At 44.0% G+C, this 22,003-nt stretch overlaps 9 protein-coding genes across 10 annotated transcripts; 5 read left to right on the top strand and 4 right to left on the bottom strand.

Annotated features, from left to right (window-relative positions):
* Window positions 1–3,704: 3,704 nt before the first annotated feature.
* LOC111599427 (pickpocket protein 19) lies at window positions 3,705–5,883 on the top strand. Its single transcript, XM_030224964.1, has 6 exons — window positions 3,705–3,922; window positions 4,018–4,025; window positions 4,093–4,661; window positions 4,716–5,236; window positions 5,297–5,603; window positions 5,668–5,883. Exons 1-4 carry the CDS (start codon window positions 3,705–3,707, stop codon window positions 5,127–5,129), a joined length of 1,209 nt encoding a protein of 402 aa, XP_030080824.1. The 3' UTR covers window positions 5,130–5,236; window positions 5,297–5,603; window positions 5,668–5,883.
* A 214-nt stretch (window positions 5,884–6,097) lies between these two features.
* On the bottom strand, window positions 6,098–8,123 carry LOC111599421 (pickpocket protein 19). Its single transcript, XM_023315072.2, has 7 exons — window positions 7,969–8,123; window positions 7,261–7,915; window positions 6,903–7,203; window positions 6,795–6,842; window positions 6,595–6,739; window positions 6,425–6,531; window positions 6,098–6,369 (listed from the first exon to the last, which is right to left on the bottom strand). The coding sequence occupies exons 1-7, from the start codon at window positions 8,121–8,123 to the stop codon at window positions 6,098–6,100; spliced, it is 1,683 nt and encodes a 560-aa protein (XP_023170840.2).
* A 250-nt stretch (window positions 8,124–8,373) lies between these two features.
* LOC111599422 (pickpocket protein 11) lies at window positions 8,374–10,540 on the top strand. Its single transcript, XM_023315073.2, has 5 exons — window positions 8,374–8,471; window positions 8,533–9,109; window positions 9,658–9,976; window positions 10,031–10,267; window positions 10,332–10,540. The coding sequence occupies exons 1-5, from the start codon at window positions 8,374–8,376 to the stop codon at window positions 10,499–10,501; spliced, it is 1,401 nt and encodes a 466-aa protein (XP_023170841.2). The 3' UTR covers window positions 10,502–10,540.
* Window positions 10,541–11,233: 693 nt separating this feature from the next.
* LOC111599425 (general odorant-binding protein 99a) lies at window positions 11,234–11,800 on the top strand. The gene is made up of 2 exons (XM_023315076.2): window positions 11,234–11,302; window positions 11,361–11,800. Exons 1-2 carry the CDS (start codon window positions 11,264–11,266, stop codon window positions 11,748–11,750), a joined length of 429 nt encoding a protein of 142 aa, XP_023170844.2. The 5' UTR covers window positions 11,234–11,263; the 3' UTR covers window positions 11,751–11,800.
* Window positions 11,801–11,931: 131 nt separating this feature from the next.
* LOC111599423 (pickpocket protein 19) lies at window positions 11,932–13,693 on the top strand. Its single transcript, XM_023315074.2, has 5 exons — window positions 11,932–12,753; window positions 12,808–12,960; window positions 13,019–13,148; window positions 13,201–13,390; window positions 13,450–13,693. Exons 1-5 carry the CDS (start codon window positions 11,932–11,934, stop codon window positions 13,691–13,693), a joined length of 1,539 nt encoding a protein of 512 aa, XP_023170842.2.
* Window positions 13,694–13,709: 16 nt separating this feature from the next.
* Window positions 13,710–14,877, bottom strand: LOC111599424 (mitotic checkpoint protein BUB3). Its single transcript, XM_023315075.2, has 2 exons — window positions 14,609–14,877; window positions 13,710–14,547 (listed from the first exon to the last, which is right to left on the bottom strand). Exons 1-2 carry the CDS (start codon window positions 14,798–14,800, stop codon window positions 13,759–13,761), a joined length of 981 nt encoding a protein of 326 aa, XP_023170843.1. The 5' UTR covers window positions 14,801–14,877; the 3' UTR covers window positions 13,710–13,758.
* Window positions 14,878–15,025: 148 nt separating this feature from the next.
* On the bottom strand, window positions 15,026–16,949 carry LOC111599426 (lysoplasmalogenase-like protein TMEM86A). 2 transcript variants are annotated; one of them, XM_030224947.1, is made up of 5 exons: window positions 16,770–16,949; window positions 16,574–16,704; window positions 15,805–15,974; window positions 15,543–15,733; window positions 15,026–15,473 (listed from the first exon to the last, which is right to left on the bottom strand). In XM_030224947.1, exons 2-5 carry the CDS (start codon window positions 16,592–16,594, stop codon window positions 15,154–15,156), a joined length of 702 nt encoding a protein of 233 aa, XP_030080807.1. In that variant the 5' UTR covers window positions 16,595–16,704; window positions 16,770–16,949; the 3' UTR covers window positions 15,026–15,153. The 2 variants fall into 2 exon arrangements, with proteins under 2 accessions (XP_030080807.1, XP_030080806.1); XM_030224946.1 differs by having other exon boundaries at window positions 16,759–16,949.
* Window positions 16,950–17,491: 542 nt separating this feature from the next.
* LOC111599443 (head-specific guanylate cyclase) lies at window positions 17,492–20,810 on the top strand. The gene is made up of 5 exons (XM_023315098.2): window positions 17,492–17,636; window positions 18,517–18,812; window positions 18,873–19,113; window positions 19,174–20,519; window positions 20,577–20,810. The coding sequence occupies exons 2-5, from the start codon at window positions 18,571–18,573 to the stop codon at window positions 20,779–20,781; spliced, it is 2,034 nt and encodes a 677-aa protein (XP_023170866.2). The 5' UTR covers window positions 17,492–17,636; window positions 18,517–18,570; the 3' UTR covers window positions 20,782–20,810.
* Window positions 20,811–20,900: 90 nt separating this feature from the next.
* Window positions 20,901–21,514, bottom strand: LOC111599445 (general odorant-binding protein 99a). The gene is made up of 2 exons (XM_023315100.2): window positions 21,419–21,514; window positions 20,901–21,347 (listed from the first exon to the last, which is right to left on the bottom strand). The coding sequence occupies exons 1-2, from the start codon at window positions 21,458–21,460 to the stop codon at window positions 20,934–20,936; spliced, it is 456 nt and encodes a 151-aa protein (XP_023170868.2). The 5' UTR covers window positions 21,461–21,514; the 3' UTR covers window positions 20,901–20,933.
* Between the last annotated feature and the right edge of the window lie 489 nt (window positions 21,515–22,003).

The raw sequence follows: 22,003 nt of genomic DNA on the forward strand, positions 1-22,003 counted from the left end.
TGGAGACTAAATACACGAGGTCTTAACTCAATAAAGGCAACATCATCTCTGAGATAAAGGCGAAAGTATTTACATTTGAAATGCTGCGAATGCCATAGATTGCAATTTGTTAATTTTACGTCAGCTAAGTTTCGACCTGCTTAAATTTACAGCCAACAATGTGACATAAACAAGCGCGCTGAACGCCATTTAAAAAGTTGTTAAACAAAGTTCCAAAATTAAACTCTCGGGTGCTTAAATTGTGCAAATGCCTTTCACACAGACAACAAGGCAACCACCCTCAGCCACCCCCACACACGCTTGAAGTACTGCATCATGTTGACGTGTGTAGCTTAACAGTCGAGTTGTTCTTCTGGCTTCCTCAGCGTTTATTGCATTTTATATGTGTTAATGCCGTTTTCATTATAATGCCCATGTCATGCCAGAGGTGTGAAGAGACCCAAATTAATATACCACTGCGTATCGTCAAAGTAATCAGGCATACGCAAAGCATCTCAGGCAGATGCACCATGCTGTGCAGAGTTGGCAGCTGCTAGCGTTAGAGTCCCTCCTAAGCTTCTTATGATTAGTTTGAATATTGAATAAATGGTTCACAGGACCAATCATATTTAACTGCAATCCGGTAACAGTTTTAGTGCTATTTTTACAAAACTGCATAGGTATTAAAGTTCAATGGGAACCTTCAGTCAACGTCCCTTTTAAGCGTTTGCTTATATAAGTAGCTCGGATAGAGCAACAAATCGATGCGCTTAAACTTTGAACTCGCTGGGAACTGCAGCAGCAGATGAAATAAAGAAATGAAAAATGCAAAGTATGAATGGAAAAACGGAAAAGCTGTATAAAGAATACCAGAACCAAAGCAATGGAACGGATTTAAAATGCATAACATCAATTATAAAAAGTTTTCTTAATTTTGCCAAGTTCATAATTCAAATTGAGGTTCACATGCATGCTAGTAGCTCTTTCAATGGCAAGCTGTAAGGACAAAAGTTGGGAGCTTACGCACACACAAGCGCATTCACATGCACAGACACAGGCACAGACACATTGAAACATGCACACATAGTGTGCGTTTGTTTATTCCTCAATTGCGTATAAACATTTGCATTTGCAAAAGACATGCTAAAAGCATTGCCAGCACTAGGAGCTGTCTTCACAGAATTCGAGTCCTTGCAGCTGCCGTGCCGTACATGGGTGTGAGCTGTGCCTGCCCCTGGCAGCATCTCTGGCTTCGTCTTTATCTTGATGTTGCAACTGGCAACTGGCAACTGGGATCTACCGGGATGCACACACACACACACACACGCAAGCATTTTATATGTAAATTTTACACTTCTTTAGAAAATTATTCAAATTACTTGCAAAAAGTCAGAACGCAGCTGAAATCAATGCAAGCGGAAGTGGGTATAAACAAAATGGCGTCGCTTCTAGCCAGGCGCAGTGCAGCCTTGTCCGCTTTTGCAGCTCATCAGCCAAATTGACGAATCTTTGCTCGAAGTCAACTCAAACATTTGCCAATATGTATTTTAGCCGGCATTTGCCAGGCGGACGAGAATCATCAATCACCTCTTGGCACTTGGCCTCATGGCTGGTAATCCTTTAATATTATTAAATAATTAACAGGCATTTGGTGGCTTGTTTATGATTTTGACACGAACAGAGCACAAAGCACAGACGCTAACAGCAGGAGTATTTATGGAACTCAGCGGGGATTCAGTCATCAAAAGATAAACGCAATTATAGCGTAGTTAGGTGGTCCCATCAGGGCAAGGGGCACGGCATGCGGCAGGACTCCTAGTGCAAATGAAGACAATGCCGCGCGGTGCTAAACATGCAAATTAGCGTGCAAAAGTTTGACACTGACGAGCACCACGAAGGAGTTAAAGTTCCTTTTAAGCCAAATTTGCATATTTAAATGGCTTAAATGCGGGCACTTGGCACACGGTCTGTTGGCAACATGCAGAAGCTCATCTTGTGCCCTGTCAGCGACTTGTTGTCACGTTTCTCTTGGCTCATAAAAGTAAGATTGAATTTTGAGCGGACGGGCGACAAACGCCAACTGAATCTAGGCAGTGGGCGGTATGCAAGGATATAAATATATATACATATATATATATATATATATATATATATATATATATATATATGTTGACTGGGTCTCACGCTGCTGGCTTTGCATGTCTAACCAGAAAGTTTACATGACTGCGGCGCTGTCTACTCTTAATAGGCCAAATGAACTTGAACCTTGGCGCCGATGGAGTCGACAAGCCGCCAGTTGGGGGCTAAATTGTTGCACACGCGTGTGCTGAAAGTTAACCCAAAAGGGAAAGTTTTTGATCCTGTCGCAGCAACCGGAAGTTATTAACGCACGAGCAAGAGCGAATCTGGGCTTTATATGTTAATGTCTTTGCATCTGCCATATCATTGGGCAGGAAATTAAATTGATGCTTGTCTTTCAACATTTTATTTTACTATTTTATATATCATAAAGTTTCACAACTAAAGCGGCAAAGGCTCAAATCTCAGCCAGAGAATTCCCATAAAATCTAAAGTAATTTCTTTGAAATTCAAAGGCAGCCATAAAAATATCTACATTTATTTGCCAATAATAAATTGTATCACTCCATAGCGACCTTGCCTAATCTCCTTTTCCTGCATCTCAAAAAGAATACAATGCAGCTAATGATTCTAAGAACTTGGTAGTTCCCCAGTTGGTCTAGGTCGGCACCCCGTTGACATGACTCACGTTCGGCTGCCAGACTTTATAAGCTACTTGGCTTAAAGTGTTTTTCCTTGTCGAACAGACTTTTGATTTCTGACTAATATTCTTATTGCATTACAAACTCAAATAACAGGCAATACTTGGCCTCGGCTATTATTAGAGATAACAGATAGTCCTTAGCTGTTCATTAGGCTGGCTAAGCTGACTGAGCTGTCTTAGCCGAAAACTCGCATGCCACATCAGACCTCTGCTATTGATCGTATCAATTGACTTGAAGTCAGCCAAATCACAGTCACAGTAAAGTGTTTGCCTCACAAATTTGTAGCATTCCTCGGCGCAGTCAAAAGTATTTGAGAGTTGTGAGCAGAGCAAATAAATCATACTGCCAAAGGCAACTAAACAACAACTCAATCGTCAAGACACTCACGACGAAAACGCGCAATGATAAATCGAAAATATTTTTAGTTGTTTACTCAAAGCAGAGTCGAGCAACTGACGGGGCCGACGGCCCACCGACTGGTGGCAAGAAAATCTGTCACACAGCAGCTCTTCCTGTCCGGCCCCCGATGGAAAGCAAATTGAAATTCTCCAACCACTCGACGTAAACGAGGAAGGAGGCAGTCGCTTAATGAACGTGCAAACAGTCGAACAAACAGGAGATTATGCTGCCGCTGGCCAGAGCCAGTGCGAGCTCCCAGCCAGAATTGTTGGGTAAACATCTTGCGTGTCCTTGTCCACTTGTAGCAGCTCGACCCCATCCCATCCCATCCAATCCAGACGGCGTTCAAGTGTTAATTGTGTGCGTGATTTAAGCTCTGCCCAGCGCAGCGCTCACCAAGCAGCCTACGCTGTCCGCCAAGAATAATTGCTTTTTGATTGAGTTCAATGTACATGGAGCTTTGTCTGGTCTACAAATGGAACTCGAATGCTCAAAAACGCTTGGCTCATCGGCTGCGACGCACTGCGGCAGCTGCCACACAAAATGTACTATCCTCAGGAGCTGCCGCATCCAACGGCACGTCGGCCACTTTATGGGAATTACATCAATAAAACTGTGCCACGTCATCAAAAACTCGCTGGCTGCTGCAAGGATGGCAAGTTTGTTGGACTAATGATACCCTACCTAAAGGAGTACTGTGCCAACTCTTCAGTGCATGGCTTTCGCTATTTGACGGATCCAAAAATGCGGCATTTTGAAAGGTGAGCCTATTCCAACATTTATAACACTAGATACCCTAGATACCCTAGAGAATATAGTGAAAGAGTTAAATATTATAGAGAATTATTGAATGCAGAAGACCAAGTAAATTTGGTGTCTCGAGATGATAAATTTATTTCAAATTTAAATCTACTTCCAGTGAATTAATCAGTCAGTGAATTAATAGTCAACTTTCCATTCTCTAGATTCATTTGGTTTCTGATTTTGGTGGGCACCTGCATTTGTGCCACAATTGTTTACGTTGACCTGACCGAGCTGTACAACTCCGCACGCGTCCACACGACCATTGAAGACAGTATGCAGCCGATATTCTTTGTGCAGTTTCCCTCGGTGGGGCTCTGTCCACGCAGTCGCATCAACTGGCCACGACTGCAGCAAGAGATGCCGGAACAGTTTTTGGGCAGCGATGCCAGCGCAGAGAAGAAGGAGCTGTTCAGAAGCTTTTTTGCTGCTGCGTCTGGGGTGCACTTGAATGATATGCGGAGTCTGGGGGAGTTCTTTGAGAATTCAACGCTGGCCGCAAAGATAAGTCAGTTAGATGGGTTGGATGTGGCAAAGGTACTGGAAACTCTGAATCTGGAGTGCACCGATTTATTTACAAGCTGCCAATGGAGGGGCAAGCCGCATAATTGCTGCGAGATCTTCGAGCTGCAACGCACCGAATTCGGCTTCTGCTGGGTCTTCAATTCGGCAATTAGCGAACAGATGCGACAGCGGGAGGTGAGTGCCTGACTGGCAGTGTTGATCGACAATCCGTCAGCATCTCGTTTACAGAAAGAAGACAAGTACTATCCACGCCGCACGGCCCAATCTGGTCCTGGCACTGGCCTGGAAATATTCATGCGGCTAAACAAAACACTTGCTATGCCTGGCTTACGTGGCATGTACATCATGATTAAGCAGCCTCAGCAATGGAGCGAGGCAGCTCGGCTTGTGCCACATGACTGCCACAATAAAATCAGCATGGTGCCACGGTACACTGGCTCCGACATGCGAACCCGCGTTCTTACTGCAAAAGTCAGACGTTGCATCTTCCCCGATGAGGTTCATGATCCACACTATAAGAATCTGCCGGGCTTTGTTTACTGGCGTGGCAACTGCCGGACCAAATGCCATCAGGAACACGTGATCAATCTGTGCAAATGCTCCCCAACTCTGCTCTTTCCCCGTCATCAGAAAGGTGCGTAGAACCTTGAAGTAATGTTAAATTTGGTGAAATATAGATATTGATCCCATAATAGATAATTTTTCGGAGTGCAAAGCCTCTGATTTCAAGTGCCTGTATGAACACCGATGTAAGTAAATGTTTCATCAAATAATAAATATTTATTTGCCACTCGAAATATTCCTCAAAGTGACTTTCAGCATGGAGCGCCATCCGCTGGAACAGGAGTATGTGGACAACGTGTACAAGGACAGCATGTCGTGTGAATGCCTCAACAGCTGTTCACAGCTCGTCTACGACACCATCTTTAGCAACAGTGCAATGGAGTAAGGCAGCTCAGCTCATAGAGACTCAATCTGGCCATAACCACACTATCTTTTACAGACCGCAAGAGATGGATGCTGGGGCCATTAACATGCATCTGGACATCTTCTTTCAGTCACCCTGGTACATTAAGTATCAGACCCATATGCGCTTCACCTTTGTGGAACTGCTCGGTGAGTTCCTGTCAATGATGACTCAGCGAATGCATCATCTGTCATCTATCTGCTTGAATTTCAGCCAGCTTTGGTGGCATCATTGGTTTGTTTCTGGGCGCCTCGCTGCTCAGTGCAATCGAGCTGATCTACTACGCCACTATTGGCCTATATCTGTATTTATATCGCGACAACAGGAAGTCCAAGCAGCCGCCTCTGGCGCCGCACTCACCCGCTCCCATAACGCTGCACTTCCGACGCAGAATAACACCCAGGAAGATTGTTTATTGATGTGAATGAATAAAATATAGATTTAAGAGATTTAAGAGATGCTTATATAAGATGTATTAGTTTCATACAGAAACTTCTCTGCTTGAGTGTACAATACATAGCAAACACATCTCTCTTTCAATCAGAATAAGGCAAAGATTTCATTTTTAATATCATGCATTTCGATCGAGTATTATTTTATTCGTGAAATGAAACCAAAGTTGCTTTTGATTAATAAATCAGTTTCACCATGTGTTGGTTCTGTGACTTAACGGATGTCGCAGTTTGCTCTTGGACTCTGCCTGCGCAGGCTCTGCCGCTTGGTGGGTGTGAGTCACTTCGTTGCGTAAATAACGCAGTGCCGTGGCCCATTGCCTCTTGAGATTCCTGTGTAGAATGACATAGTAATTGTTATCATAAAGGTGCAGAGCAAATCCCACAGTTAGAAAGTAGATTAGCTCAACTCCACTGACCATAGAAGCGCCCAGAAAGAGACCGAAAATGCCACCAAGATTAGCTAAAATAGGAAAGCATTAGCAAATGTGTAGAAAGTTATATGATTAATGACATACCAATTAGGTCAATGCTGGAAAACTCGAGGCTAGTGCGATACGTTATCATCATATCCACCTGATAGTGCACATCCACCTTGAAGACCTTTAAAGCCGATGACTTGGGCCTAGAGAGCAGAGGAATACAGATTTCAGAATTTTGGCTATAGATTTGTATATATGAGCTGTACAATTCCCTTGAAGACAATGGCAACGTGGTTGTGGATGTGAAGTATTCAAGCAAATTGCAGCCGACCAGACAGGGACAGGTCATGCCCGGCTTATTGGCGATGAAGTAACTATCCTCCTCCAAATGTTTGTCGTAACCGAAAATATCTGCGAGATACATTTCAGTTGATGGCTGATGCTTCGTGTGGCATCGGGAACTCACCATTGTGACGCGAAATGCAGCGCAGACTGGACGCAGTGCAGTTCTTGACTTTGGTTCACAAGACTATCATAAGTAAGTCAGAGAAGCCTTAATAGACAGCCAGCTTACCTTTTCCATTTCTGAGAAAGAAAATTGGTAGTGAGCAATTGCACAGCTTGACCAAGTAGGACTCATGACAGTTGGTGAGGCAGTTGGAGATCAAGGAACTCTTTTTCAGTCGCTTCGCAGCATCGCTGATGCCAAAGTCAACTTGCTCGTCCTTAAAGTGGCAGTTGCGACGCCACGGCGGCACCTTTCGTGTGGTGTCGTCAGTGCGTGTCATCTGAGGTCGGACTGCCACATGGGTTTCCGTGTTGGGCCTTATGGAGTAGACCACGTTAGTCATTTGCGTCGGCTTTTTGATCATGATCTGCAAATTGCTTAATTAAACGGAAATCAAGTTCAATTAACGGCACACTCTATTCACAAAAACATTATCCGTGACCGAAGAATCTGGCCGCTTGAAACTGTCATTCAGCAGTAGGTTGAAGTTGAGACCAGAGCCCTGGCCCGCTTTGGCATTATGTCTAGGATAGAAAGCGGAACCCTCGCGCTCTAAAATCGCTTGGGAGCCGAACGACAGTTCCGAGTTGAATACCAAGCAAAAGCCATGCTCCGTCTTCTCCATCATAAAGTAGTCGCAACAGTTGAACGACGTCTGGCGCCACTTGCAGGAGCCCGGCACCAGAATATCCTCGCAGTGCAGTGCCAGAAAATTTGCTAATGGGGTGAGCGGAATGAAGTCGACAATCTCAAGATTTGTATCCTCCATTTCAGATGTACTAAATTCAAAATTGTCAAATCTCAGCGTCTCCATGTATCTGAGCAGCGTGCCAAATGCTTCAACGATATCTTCGCTAGCATTGGCTGGGAGAAACTGTGCCTTGGCTGCTTCCAGCTTGCTCCAATTGATGCGGTTGTCCGTGCAGACGCCCACCGCCGGGAATTGCACATGGAATACGGGATACTGCGAGTCTTCAATAACTGTCTGTAGCTTCTGCGTTCCATAACGCTCCGCAACCAGCAAATAGAATGAACAGCACAGCGTTACGCTAGTGATGAGTAGCATGCTCCAGATGAGTCTGCAAACTGAGTATATTAATCAAGAAGCCTTTATCGAGCCCACAGCCAGCACCTCTCAACATTATGCAACTGGGCATCGTACAGATAGCGCACACAGTGAATTGTGGATCTCTCGCAGTAGTATCGAAAGTAGTTGCGCACCAGCTTCATGAAGCTCTTGTCCACATCCTTATCCGCTGCGTTGGCAGCGTTTGCTACTTTAACCATTTTGTTACTGTCCGCGCTGACACTTTGCTCCGGCTTTATTTACGCGATTGTCGCAAAAGCTTCGACTGATAATTGCAGTGCTGAAAGTAGACTCTGGCATCCATTAATGCTAACAATTCTAGTAATTGAGTTGTTATGTTTGGATGGGCTTATCAGCCCATTGACTGATATACGGCCATAAAGTTGTGATATTAATATCGGCGCTGCTGTTCATTGATTAACTGCCACGCCCGTCAATCAGTTCATCGAAATGTGCACCGTGATTAAGTTGCCCGCTTGCAATGACGTTAATGATGATGACAAACTGGCGCTAGATAGGCCAAAGGACAGATGCTCCTGGTTCAGACGGTGAGCACTTGACAAACTTTATTAATTATAGCCCTAACTCTCCTGCACTTGCTTCCATCAGCTTGACCCGTATTATAATAATGATTCTTGGCTTTGGGCTGACTATCTACGTCTGCGTATTATCCTCGGAGCGTTACTTCAAATACTGGGTTCAGACCACAATCGACCGAACCGACGTTCACGTCTCGGAGATTGCTTTTCCAGCCATCACCATTTGCCCCACCCACGTAACTCCGATGGCGCACAGCACTCGCAGAGAGCAGCGCCTTAGTATGCTCTATAATCTGGTGCAGAGCTTTCGTTGGCGCATCTCTCCTCCTAACCATTTAAATCAGTTAAACATTAACGAATTCGAAGAATTTCAGAACCAAACATTGCTTAACGTGGATAGCATCTTAGACCTCGGCTACAGCTGCAAGGACTTGTTCTTGGAATGCACGTGGCGCCGTCAGGAAGTGGATTGCTGCAGCTTGCTATTCCGTAAGCTAAAGATCGGCTCCTGCTATGTATTCAACTCGATCATTGCCGAAAATGCCGATCCCACTTGGCCATGGTCTGTAGCCGATGCAGGTTTCAAGAGTGCACTAAACATCAAGGTTCATCGGATTGTACAAGGCATCAGGCTGACGGCCATAGGGGTAAGCATCGATGCCAAAGCCACTTATCTACTGCAAAATACTCATAATCATATCACAAATTGATACCGAAACAATTATTTCATTTCCTGTTTATCGGAACTAACTGGGCGTATTGTATATGATATCAATATGAATGCCAAAAAAAATCAATTTTGCTATCTATAAATCAGTTGTCTCTGTCACTTTCTGAAGCCTAAGGTACTTAGAAATGTTCAGAAAATTGAATTATCAGCTCAGATATAAATTTAAAAAATGTTGATGACTAAGTCTCTATTTAGTTATGCCCTTTCAGGCATATGGAAAGACTCAGATATTTTTAAGTGAGATATGAGATATTATATTACATATAAAACTATATATATATATATATATAAACTATATTTAGAGTTTCGTAAAATGTTAGAAATATTGTAAATAATACCTAATAAGCCGTTCAACTCATGAACCCAAGACTACAAGGAGTAGCGGGTATCTGTTAGCCCACACACACATAACTTTCTCTAATTCTATTCAAAGAAATCCTAATTTATATATTTGTGTTTCTTGAGGTAATCGTGCAAGAGCCGGGTCAGTATGTGGGCTCCAGTGTGACATACTCCACAGACGATCGCATTGTGGTCGGACTGCAGCCGCAGCACTTTACAGCCGACCCAGGTGCTCGGGCACGCCCGGTGAACATGCGTTACTGTTACTTCAGGGACGAGCTGACGCAGTCCTTTTCTGAGTGCATAGTTAGATGCCATCTAAGCTACATAGCGAAGAAGTGTGAGTGTGATCATAAGCTAATTCCATCAACAAACCCTCTGAATGAGAAGCCTCTGCGCCTGTGCACAGTTGCGGATTTGACGTGCATACAGCAGAACGGAGGTAATTATTTAATAGGCACTGTAACTTTTAAATTTTATCAACGCATTTCCGAAGTTTCTCTCTTTTACATGGGCAACATAATTGAGGAGTCCAAAGACAATGTCTTCAATACTACCTACTGCGAATGCTATCCCACCTGTGACCACACTCAGTATCATGCAGCTACGTTCACGGATCGCCTTAGCGGCTCCGACAGCAGAAGCGATCACATTGAAGTCGACGTCTACTTTCAGGAGGAGACCCTTTTCTCGTATCGCTCCACGCTGCACATAACAATGCTTGACTTGATGGGTGAGTTGTTTATGGATTTTCCAGCATTTTCTTTCAGTTTCTGAACGCTTTAATTATTCCACAGTTTCATATGGTGGCATAGCTGGCTTGTTTTTGGGTCTGTCTGTGCTCGGAGCCATAAACTTCGTATTGGATCGCATTATTATCTGCAGCAAACCCACACCCCAACCCATTAAACCTGATCCAGAAAACAAAAAAGTCTTACGTTTTTTTACCTGTAATCAAAACACATGATCCAATAGCCGGCATGAGCAGAACAAAATAAATTGAGAAGAAGAGAAAATGAAACCTTGAACGCATTGTCTTATTACACATTTCTTTAGAGCTGAGAACCTAGCTACCTGCCGTGGAAAATTTCCAAGCGACGCAACTGCAACGACTCTGAGTGCGCATTGTTGATCAAAATTGTCCTCAAGCAAGCACTTGAAGATTGTTTACGTTGCTTAAGCCAGGTACACATAAGTCTGAGCCAACAATAAGATTTCAATCAAAACACTGCCGAGCTCAGCAGGTCACTAGCTGGTGTTGAACCTTGTTTAAGCACATCGATGAGGAGCACTTGCTTTAAATAGAAATATACTCTACAGCAAGAGTAGTTTCTTAACAGCAAAAAGTTCCATTTGCTGTCTATAATAACAAACTCTACTGTACTTTAAGCTTGCTACATCGTATGTATATCTCAGATAATATTATAAATATAAATAAGATAAGATAAGAAATATAAAATCTGTCTAGAAATTATATTTTATGCATTTTCTAATTTAGAAATATCAAATATTCTGCTGAGCTCTTTTTAGTTTTTCCCTAACATTAAAAATTTCCATAATGAATAGAGCTAACAAAAAAGAGAACATTCAAGTCGCTATGCAGTTGGAAAAAGGTTTCCCTCTTCACACTAGGTAGAGGAAAAGGCAACAGGTATAAATAGAGGCGGTGCAGACTGAGCTGTGAACAGTAGAAGTTTGATCGTGGTGGCGCACACTGAAAGGCATCAAGATGAAATACCTCATTGCACTCTGCATGCTGATCAGCTTGGTGAGTAGTTGAGCTACTGTTCACAGATCAATGTTATGGACAATCTGCTGGTTCGCAGGTCTCAGCCGAGTATGTCATCAAGAATAAAGAAAATATGCTGAGCTACCGTGAGGAGTGCGTCAAGGAGCTGAAGGTGCCCGCAGAACTGGTCGAACAGTACCAGAAATGGGTGTATCCCAATGATGCACAGACCCAGTGCTACCTCAAGTGCGTCTTCACCAAGTTCGGGCTGTTCGACATCCAATCTGGCTTCAATGTGGAGAACGTTCATACGCAGCTGAGCCGTGGCAACGCCAACCACGACGATGCGCTGCATGGCCAGATTGCAGTCTGTGTGGATAAGAACGAGCAGGGCTCGAACGCCTGCGAATGGGCTTGGCGTGGCGCCGACTGTCTGCTTAAGAATCATTTGAAGCTGGTGCAGCAGAGCCTGGCACCCGTATCATAATTTATAACTTTAACTTCCGACTGACCAACAATTTTGTAATTTTCATTAATAAAACTTCGATTGCCATATGCAGAGTAAGCTCCAAGCTTTTGGCACTTAGCCACGCCCAGTCACCTTTATTACTAATCAATACACATTAGCATAGGGCTGTCAGCACTTCGTGGGCCACTGCTCAGTTGCCATGTTGCTGTACACTAAGGAACTGGTGGCGCCGCGAGCCAACTTCAGCCAGGGTCTGCAACGCTTCAAGGCGCAGCGCCTGCGGCAAAAGTATGAGAAGATGTTGTATAAAGCGTTTGCCCACTCGACGATACACGGCATTCAGAATGCCTTTGAGGAGCGACACATTTACGCTCGCTACTTTTGGCTCATTGTCGTGTTGCTGGGTATGCTGGGAATGTTGGGCATGTTCTCCGTGTTGAAGCAACAGCACACTGAGCAGCAGCTGGTCAGCGTGGTGGAAACTACACAGTTTCCAGTTTATAATATTGAATTTCCGGCGGTTGCCATTTGCCCCTTCAATCATGTTAACTGGCTGCGCGCCTCGACGGCTCAGCATCGTTTCATGCCCAGAAACGCAGATTCTTATGTACGCGAGTCCTTCCACCAACTACTCGTTCGCATGGAGCAGCTAAACTTTGGTAAGTTTCAAACACTCGGGGGTCTGTCCAAGCGAAATATGACGGCGCTGGCTAACGTGAGCCTCGTCAAGCTGGCCAGTTATTTGGCCTATCGCTGCGATGAGCTCTTCGTGCCGGACTCCTGCTTTTTCGACGAAACTAGATACGAATGCTGTCAGCTGTTTGTATCGGAGCGCACTGAGAAAGGCATTTGCTTGGTGTTCAATTCGCTGATATCCGAAGAGTCGAGCAAAAAGAAGCTGGTCAATGAATTTTATCCCTACAAGCTGAGCACCGCCGGCGAAGGCTCTGGCCTAAAGTTCATGCTGCGCCTCAACGATACCTTTCTGCGTGCTGGCACCCAGGTGCCCTTTTCCATGAATGTAGGTTGCTGGTTGAGCTGATTGAATAATTACTAAACAATATTTGCCTCTCAGCTGATGATCAAGGAGTCTAATGAATGGTCAAACACCATGAACTATCATCTTTACGCAAACACTGAAAACTTTGTGTCCGTAGACCCGCTGGTCATACAAACGTCCAAAAACACTGACATCATGGATCCTGTCAAGCGACGCTGCTACTTCGAGGTGAGTGCACAAAATGACGCCTGCCTATAGAAACGAATAACTAACCTAATTGCAAAAGAACGAGCGGCATCCCGACTACCCGTATAAGAATCTCCCCTACAGTCGCTCCAACTGCATTTTCAGTTGCTTACAGGCTTCCGTTCAATTCTATTGCAATTGCTCCATGCCCCTCTATTTGCCAGTTATAGGTAAGTTGCAGAGAAGTCACTGAAATGAAAACCAATCCCATCTCTCCTCAAGACGATACTCGGGAGTGCAGTGTGCTGGACTTTCCGTGCCTTCATCATCACACGGACGTCTTTGGGTATGTGAAAACCCTTGACCAGGATACGCATATTAAAGATTCACGACGTGGTCAGCTCTGCTCGTGCCCAGACAGCTGCAACGTCCAGTTGTACCAAACGTATCTGAATGTGCGCCACTTGAATTAGTAAGTCAACATACAACATCAGCCCCTTTATCCTCATCCTAGGCCATCTTACACTACAGCTTCAATACGACAAACACCACAATCCCAAAGCGAATTAAAGCCGAGATCTATTATAGCCAGCGGGTGTTGATGAAGATTGAAACTAAACTGAAGTACAGCTTTGTCGATTTGGTCGCAGGCTTTGGCGGCATTTTGGGGCTTTATATGGGTGCCTCGACGCTCAGCTTTATCGAACTGGGCTACATAGTGTCTCAGCTTTTGTCGCTGCTGAAGGATGCGTATGTTAAATTAACCTCAAAGTAATAATCAAAATGCATTTAATGGGTTGAACGATAGTTATTAAAAAATACTTATTTATGAGCGTGCGATTATTTCTGTTTTGTCTCCTGGTCAGTCGGGTAGCGTATATATATAGCCGGATTAGGCACTGCAGCTGGCGTCTCTGAGAATTGATCCAAGTATGAGCACCCAATGGCAAGGGCGCTGCCATCGGCACTAAAGTTAAGTGATGATATGGATGTGTCATATTCGTGGAACTGGCACAGGCGCTTCTTGTTGAAGCCATCCCAAATGTTGACGATGCCATCGGAGCCGCCTGTAGCGAATGTGTGATAAACATTGTGGAAGCTCACCGCATTGACTGGATAGATTTGCTCAATATTATGATCCCGGTTGCGATGGCACTTAAATGCAAACTTTCGACGTTGCACCTCGGGATCGTGGTCGAGGTACTCAACAGCCACACGGCCCTCAATGGAGGACATGACATAACCTTCTTTATTGGGGAATAGGCGTATACAGCGCGTTTGATACTTCAATGAGGATTCGCGTTTCATAACATAACTGTCCGTCTTGCGCAAATCCCAAATTAACACCTTACGATCGGACGTGGCCACCACAATCTTCTCATCAATCACAGACATGGAGTAAACCTTGCCGTTGTTCTGTTCAAAGCAGCCAACCCAGCGCTTTTCGCGCATGTCCCAAAGTTTGACTGTCTTATCCCAGCTGCCGGTCAAGATGCCATTGACATACTCCGCATGCTCCACACAGCGGATGGGATCATCGTGAGCGCCCACCAGAGTTTCAGCTTGTGTATTCACATCGTACATTCGAAGTTGATTGTCCAATCCGCCGCTCACCAGATGTACAATGTTCTGTGACAAGTGTAATGAGTTATGGGTACACACGATATGTATAACAGTGTATTGAACAAACCATGAAGGCACAATCCAAGATAGGCGCATCCTGTACAAAATTTTGGCGCATTGAGTTTGCCGCCACATCGTAGAAGCGAAGCGTTCCATCCCAAGATGATGCTGCCATATACTGGTTGGATTTGGAGCCGAATTTGACAGCCGATATAAGGTCCTCGGGTGGATTGTTTAACTTAAACTCGGAGGGACCCATTTTGTGTGATTAAATTAATATATCAGCAAATAACAAATACTTCGAGCCGATAAAGTCAAGCGGTAATGAAAATTACCAGAAAATATCAATATAAATTCGTACAATGGTCACCCTAGCGTTTATTTCATCGCATGCAACTCTGTTTAGGCTCCGCAACAAAAGTCTGACTGCTGCAAAACTGTAACGAGTATAAATAAAAGAAGTCCGTTAAATTGGAAATGGTTTTAAAATTGACATTTATTTTAAACAAACAATAGGTATCACAACTAAATAGCTTTAACAACTACTCTACTATTTTGGAAGTACATATTTTGGTGGTTGCGTTAAGGATATTAATTGAGCAATTGACAATATTATTTGTCTTTATTCTTACATGGCGGCAAAGGTCCATCATCGGCAGTACTCAACGCAATTGCAAACTGAGCAGCATAATAGGTAATCATGATTTGCAGCCGTGGTGATGGCAGATCTACACTCAAGAACATGGTTACTGCAATCAGCGCATCCGATATGACAAACAACACAGCGCCAAATGCACATAAGATGGCCAGAAGGCTCTTCGCATCCACAGCTCGTGCCAAGGAACGCCAGAGCATAGTTATAATTAGGACACAATAGATGGGTACCCCAATCACGAGTATGTCATCCAAGTATTTGTGCACCAAAACAATAACTGCAAAGCATGTGGAAACAATTAGTTAGTAGAATTATAAAAATTTCATCTTCAATTACTTATACTTACATACTACTACCGGCACATATAGACAGACTCCAATAACCCATTTAAGTGGATGCCAGCCGAAGGCGCTCATATAAAAGATGTGCGCCACGCCAAAGGAGACCATGCCGAAGGGAAAGAGATTAACATTGAGCAAAGCATCGCCGCCACATGAAAACACTAAGCCAAGCAGAATTAATTGTGAACGGCGATATCTAAAAAAGTGAGTTATAATTCATATATAAAGCACTTAATCAAGATAAAATCAAGATAATATAAAGCTTACTGCTTTTTAAGCGAAAATCCTTTGATCAAAACATAAAACATCAATGCCACAATGGGCAAGCACTTGAGCACAGTCGTCCATAGTTCACCCTCTGGATCTTTACGGACCAGCGAAAAATAAAGCACCAAACTAATAAAAAACGGTGCTAGCTTCAGGGCTTGAACTGTGGCCTTAAAGATAAGTAGTCAAACAAAAAATTCAAAACGATTAGCTGTAATCCAAAAATATAGAAAAAGCGATAATATTTGCACAATCGGTAGCATTATTAAAGCTGATTAGATTAATAAGTTAGCAACTTCTGCAAAGAAGCATGCGTGTAATTAATTTGCATAATATACGTCTAAATGAGAAAATAAAACTTTTACTTTTCAACTATGAGCTTTCAATAGCGAGAGTGAGAGACAAAGAAAAGGAAGAGAGCGGACCATGCAGAACATGAGAGATGAAGTGTGCAAGGTCAAGGACAAAAGCTCTATTTATACTTTTTTACTTTTTTGCAGTTAGATAAAGCATCCACTATGCAGTACACAGCACACACATACACATACACACACACAACCGCACAACCACACACACTCACAGTCAAATCGTAGTCATAAGAAGTGAAAAATTAGAATCACAAGCGCAAACAAAGCAATGCAAATCCACAGACAGGTCGTATTTCTATATTTGTATATATTTCTATACATGTAGCATATGTATGTATGTATATTCACGTAAAAAAACAGACTTGAAATTTCAATTGAAATTAACTGCTCCAAGCACTTACGAACTGCGCTATATGGCTCATAATTGGCGCTCTGACGGTAAGTGAAATTTCTGGGTTGTCACTTAAGTAAGTATTATTGCAAATGTTAAAGCAAGCTGCCGTTTCGCACGATGGAACAGTTATGCCTCCCCCTAAATAAAACAAAAAAAAAATGTTCACTCGTCACAGGAGAACACGTTGCGCACTTTTGACCAACGTCAATATACTGAATCAATCCGTATAATTTTCCCGTTGGCTGCGTTGCTAGCTTTGCTGTTTGCTGGACGCTAGGCTGGCCCCGACTTTGATTGCGTTCACCCGCAGCTCCCTGTGTGTGCGAATACTGAGAGTGCGAGCGGTGAGCGCCGGTAGGCCACGTGCAGCATAAGCAGCATTCTGCCAGATACACAAACAACTGCAGACATGCTACTTGCTTTTGTTGCCTTTACCTCAAATAGAATATACTGCTGCGAAGCGAAAAAGCGCCAAAAAAGAGAGCGATACAGAGAGCGAGGAATGAGAGTAGGGCAGCTAGTTGGAATGCTCAGCAGGGAAAGAAGAGCAGAACTACAGCAGCGTATGGGCTTTTTACTCGCGCAACAGGTTAATTAGTCGAATTGTGCGCTACAGCACTCGGCATATAAGATGCCATGAAAGCTTTATCAACAGCAAACTTCACGCTTAGAGAAAGTCATGCGCACAGCCGCTCAAGTCAAACCAAACGGAGGTAGCGCATTTGCTCTCTCTCTCTCTCTCTGTCTCTCTCTCTCTCTCTCTCTCTCTCTTTCTAACGGTCCAACTGATAGGAAAGTCAAAACAATGCAACAATTTCTGCACACTTTCACTGCAATACAGGAGCTTAAAGCTTCAGCCAATGTTAACGCAAGCTTTTTTCTATGTCGTTTATGCCAACCGAAGCTTATTCCATTTTAAGTTGTGGCATTTTTCAGGCGTGCGAAAAACTCTAAGGTTGTTTCGGAAAATTTTAATTAAATTCTTATACACCTATACCAATACAGAAAGCGAAGTGAAAATTGCATAAAAGGTGTGATTAATCGAGTTAAACTTGCCTATTAAGCAGCAGGTAAGAAACTAATTAAACATGTTTGATATATCGGAGTCCTTGAACAGTGCTGAAAAAATTGTGTATCCATTGAGAAAAGGTGTCCGCCTGTTTAACACAATTTCGATACATAGTTGGATTTGTATCTTCTAGTACCGAAAAATACACTTGACTGCAAAAGTATACTTTAAAATTTGATGCTACTTCATATTCCAGTTAAATTTTACTGCATAATAATTTGAATAAATGATATTTTATTTTATACACACATCTTTTTAAGTGCTTGTTACCTTGAAAATTTAGTTTTATAACAGTTATAAATGCATGTTGCACCAAGTTGTTTTAGTTGTGGACACAGATGTAGTCGCTCTGCCTTGTGCAACAAGGAAAAAGCTTGCGACTGTCAAGTAGGGGGTGGCACACAATGAAATGAGAGCTGACCGCCCGCTTATATGTCTGAAAAGTATTAAATTAAAATGAAATTGCATTATGCTAATGGGGCTCTCTTCAAGGAAAGTAAGTGCAAGCCTTGGCACATGCTCAGTGTACACACAATCGACCTCCGGGAACGTAGACGAGACAACAACTGAGTGAAGGAAAATCCAGCAGCCACTCAAGCCTGCTCTGGGGGGTAACAGGAGGCGTATTTTTATAGGCCAGTGGGTGGGTAGCACACGTAAAAGGAGGACAACAGGCAGACGGCTGCATATACACATATAAGTGCACGTTGAACTTGAACAACGTTTTGCATTTCGCTTAACGCTGACATCACGAACAAGCTGAAACCATGAATTTTAATATTTCTACACCCACTGATATCGATCTTAGTTAACTTAGTAGTGACCTGGTATTAATAATATTAATTGAACTGGCTGAAATCGAAACTTTATGCTTCAAATAGGTTTGGTCAACAGCGCTCAATTAAACATAGCCAGAGCGAACTATCGCACGCAATATGGCGTGTCCTTTCTTTCGTCGCGCCGACTCGCTGGCGCGCCAGCCATCGGTCACTGTGGAGCCGGGTGCTCATTGGAACTTGGAAGACGAAGACCTGTCGCTGTCAGGCGATGCTCTAACTTTGACCCATCTGCAGATGGCCATACAGCTGCTGACAGCACCTTCGAATGAGGATCTCAACTCGGCAGTCACCTCACTGGTGGCCAAGTACCGACAGAGTTGGCCAAACATTCATAAGCTGTGAGTTGCAAAAGCTTTCACCGCTGGAGAGATACGTTAATTGAAACCATTATTTCACAGTAAGCTGGATCCCAAGTTCTTCAAAAACTGCACCAACTATGATTATTTGGCAGACATTCAGGAGTTGCTCTTGAAGATGGACGAGGCCAGCGCCAGTGAGATTCTTGTTCTACTTGGCGAGGAGCTGATCACGTGCTGCTGCACTGGCATCATCGAGCGAGCTTTCCGTTGTCTAGGCACCGATCTTCAGGAGTTTTTGGGCTCGCTGGACGGGGTATACGATGTTCTAAAATTGCAAGAGGTTAGTACATTCCAGATACTTGTCATAAAGCTTGACAAATGTGTTCCTCTCCTTGCTCAGGACGATGTTACCGATACGGGCTTCGTGTGCGCGGGCGATGGCGAGTTGATCTTCACCTCGGAACGACCGGTAATAGCCTGGCTATTGCTTGGCTCCCTCAAGGCCCTGACTCGCATGCTATACAAGGTGGATGTGAACATTAAAATTGAACCGGTGGAGGGTGATGCGCGTCGCTATCGTTATTTGTTCTCCTTGGTCAAGGACAGCTCTCAGACATTGCAGATGGAGCGACCTGAAGAGACCAGCAAATTGCTTGAGAAAGTGCAGCGCAGCAACTCGGCGAATGCTTCCGATCTGCAAATGAACTCGTCAAGCTTCTGCAAGATGTTTCCCTGGCACTTCATCATGAACGAACAGCTGGAACTGGTGCAGCTCGGACGGGGCTTCAGCAAGCTCTACAAGCCGTATCTGACGGACTTCGGCTGCCAGGCTACCACCTACTTTGATTTTAAGCGGCCCAAAGGCTTGACCATGAAATTCCGAGAAATAGTGCGGCGCACCTACACGCCCTTTCTAATTGGGCTAAACAGCCCGCCGGGAGTATCCGATTTTCCTGCTATCGGATTGGAGATTAAGGGCCAAATGGTACACTGCCCTGAATCGAACTCATTGCTATTCATTGGCTCGCCCTTCCTGGACGGCTTGGATGGTCTGACCTGCAATGGGCTGTTCATCTCTGACATTCCATTGCACGATGCTACACGCGAGGTGATCTTAGTGGGTGAGCAAGCACGTGCTCAGGATGGCCTACGTCGCCGCATGGACAAGCTGAAGAGCAGCATTGAGGAGGCTAACTCGGCAGTAACTAAGGAGCGCAAGAAGAACGTCAGCCTCCTGCACTTGATCTTTCCGGCAGAGATTGCCGAGAAATTGTGGCTGGGCTCTTCTATTGATGCCAAGACCTATCCGGATGTGACCATACTCTTCAGCGATATTGTTGGCTTTACCAGCATTTGCTCCCGGGCTACGCCTTTCATGGTCATCAGTATGCTAGAACGTTTGTACAAGGACTTTGATGAATTCTGCGACTTCTTTGACGTGTACAAGGTGGAGACCATTGGAGATGCTTATTGTGTGGCAAGCGGATTGCATCGGGCCTCGATCTACGATGCCCACAAGGTGGCCTGGATGGCGCTCAAGATGCTCAGCGCTTGCTCCAAGCACATTACACACGATGGTGAACAAATCAAAATGCGCATCGGTCTGCACACTGGCACGGTGCTCGCGGGTGTAGTTGGTCGCAAAATGCCAAGGTACTGTCTGTTTGGGCACAACGTGACCATTGCCAATAAGTTTGAATCGAGCAGCGAAGCGTTGAAGATCAATGTTAGCCCAACAACAAAAGAGTAAGTTGTTCTCTAATTTGCTAGTAGACTCGATTGACCATTTACATATCCATTTAGTTGGCTAACCAAGCATGACCGCTTTGCCTTTGATCTGCAACCACGCGATCCCTCCTGCTTGCCAAAGGAGTTTCCCAATTCGAATGGCAACGGCACCTGCTATTTCCTGGAGAGCTTCCGCAACCCGACACTGGACAGCAACCTGCCGCTGGAAGAGCATATTAATGCAGCCATGAAGACCATATCTGAGGGCGGCGATGCCTAAACATCTATAGAATCACTTGCTCAGTAGCCACTTAAACATAGTTCAATGCACATGTAGTTTAATTTCGTTGCCCCCTTATGTAGCCTTTAAACAAATTAAATAAACTATTCGTCAACGTGTTTGCCTTCAAGCACAAATAACATTTATTGAGCTTAAGCGGAGGCAGCTGCCGCAGCCTGCTTGGCCTTTATGTAGGCCCTGACCCTTTCGCCGATCTTGCTGGCCATCATGCACTTGTGTCCGCGGAAAGCCCACACGTCCGCTGGGCTCTTCTCGGGATTGCTGTCAATGCAGCCCTGAGCAATTTGCAACGCCTCCTCCTCGGTGAGATCCATCTTAAACTGCTTAGCCAGGCGATCTGCATGGTAGCCTTCGTGAGTGCAGAAGATATCCAGCTTAGTGGCAGTGCACAGTAAATATTGGCGCACTTCGGGCTCGTCCGGAAACTCAGTTTGCTTCAACTTGTTGATCTGTTCCTGGTTCAGGGGATGCGCCTTGAAGCATTCGGCGCGAATCTCCTTGATTTCATTTGCAGTTTTGGCCACCCATTCTTCATTAGCATAGGCCTGTTTTATTTTGTTTGTGTTAATTAATCAAGCTGTTTTGGAAATTTAAACTAATGCCACTTGTTACAGACCAATGTGCACAGCGCCAGGCAAACGATCAGATACTTGAACATGTTCAATACTTTCGAGTCGCAGTTAAAGATTTAAACTAAATGGTCTGAGGCTGCTTAGACTATATATATAGCTACCTCTCGGCGAAGCCCATAGTCCAGCTTTTATGTTCGACGGCATGAAATGTGTCAAAAGTTCAGCGATAAGCAATACAGCTAGACCGTAGCTACATACACATATATGTATATGTAAGTGTATATGTATATATTTCACAACATGTGAAAGCATTTAAATATACTAGTATTTATTTGCATTCCCAATAGGTGATAAGTTTTATTCTGACTCGCAATCATGGTCGAGCTTAGTATCTTGAACACTTTTATTTGTAAACAATAACAACTATTACGTATTATCACCAAAAGTTAAGTGACCTTTTCAGGCCGTTTAACATCATTCTTTATTAGACTCCCTTACAATCACATATTCCAAACTGACCTCGCCCTTCGCATCTTATCATCTCCACAGATGTGGTCGGACGAACCTATACATATATATATATATATATACATATATATATATAAGTGTGTGTAAGACTGCGGTATTAA

The sequence above is a fragment of the Drosophila hydei genome, unplaced genomic scaffold (genome assembly GCF_003285905.1).
Source record: "Drosophila hydei strain 15085-1641.00,03,60 unplaced genomic scaffold, DhydRS2 tig00008121-arrow-pilon, whole genome shotgun sequence".
Taxonomy (NCBI): Eukaryota; Metazoa; Arthropoda; class Insecta; order Diptera; family Drosophilidae; genus Drosophila; species Drosophila hydei.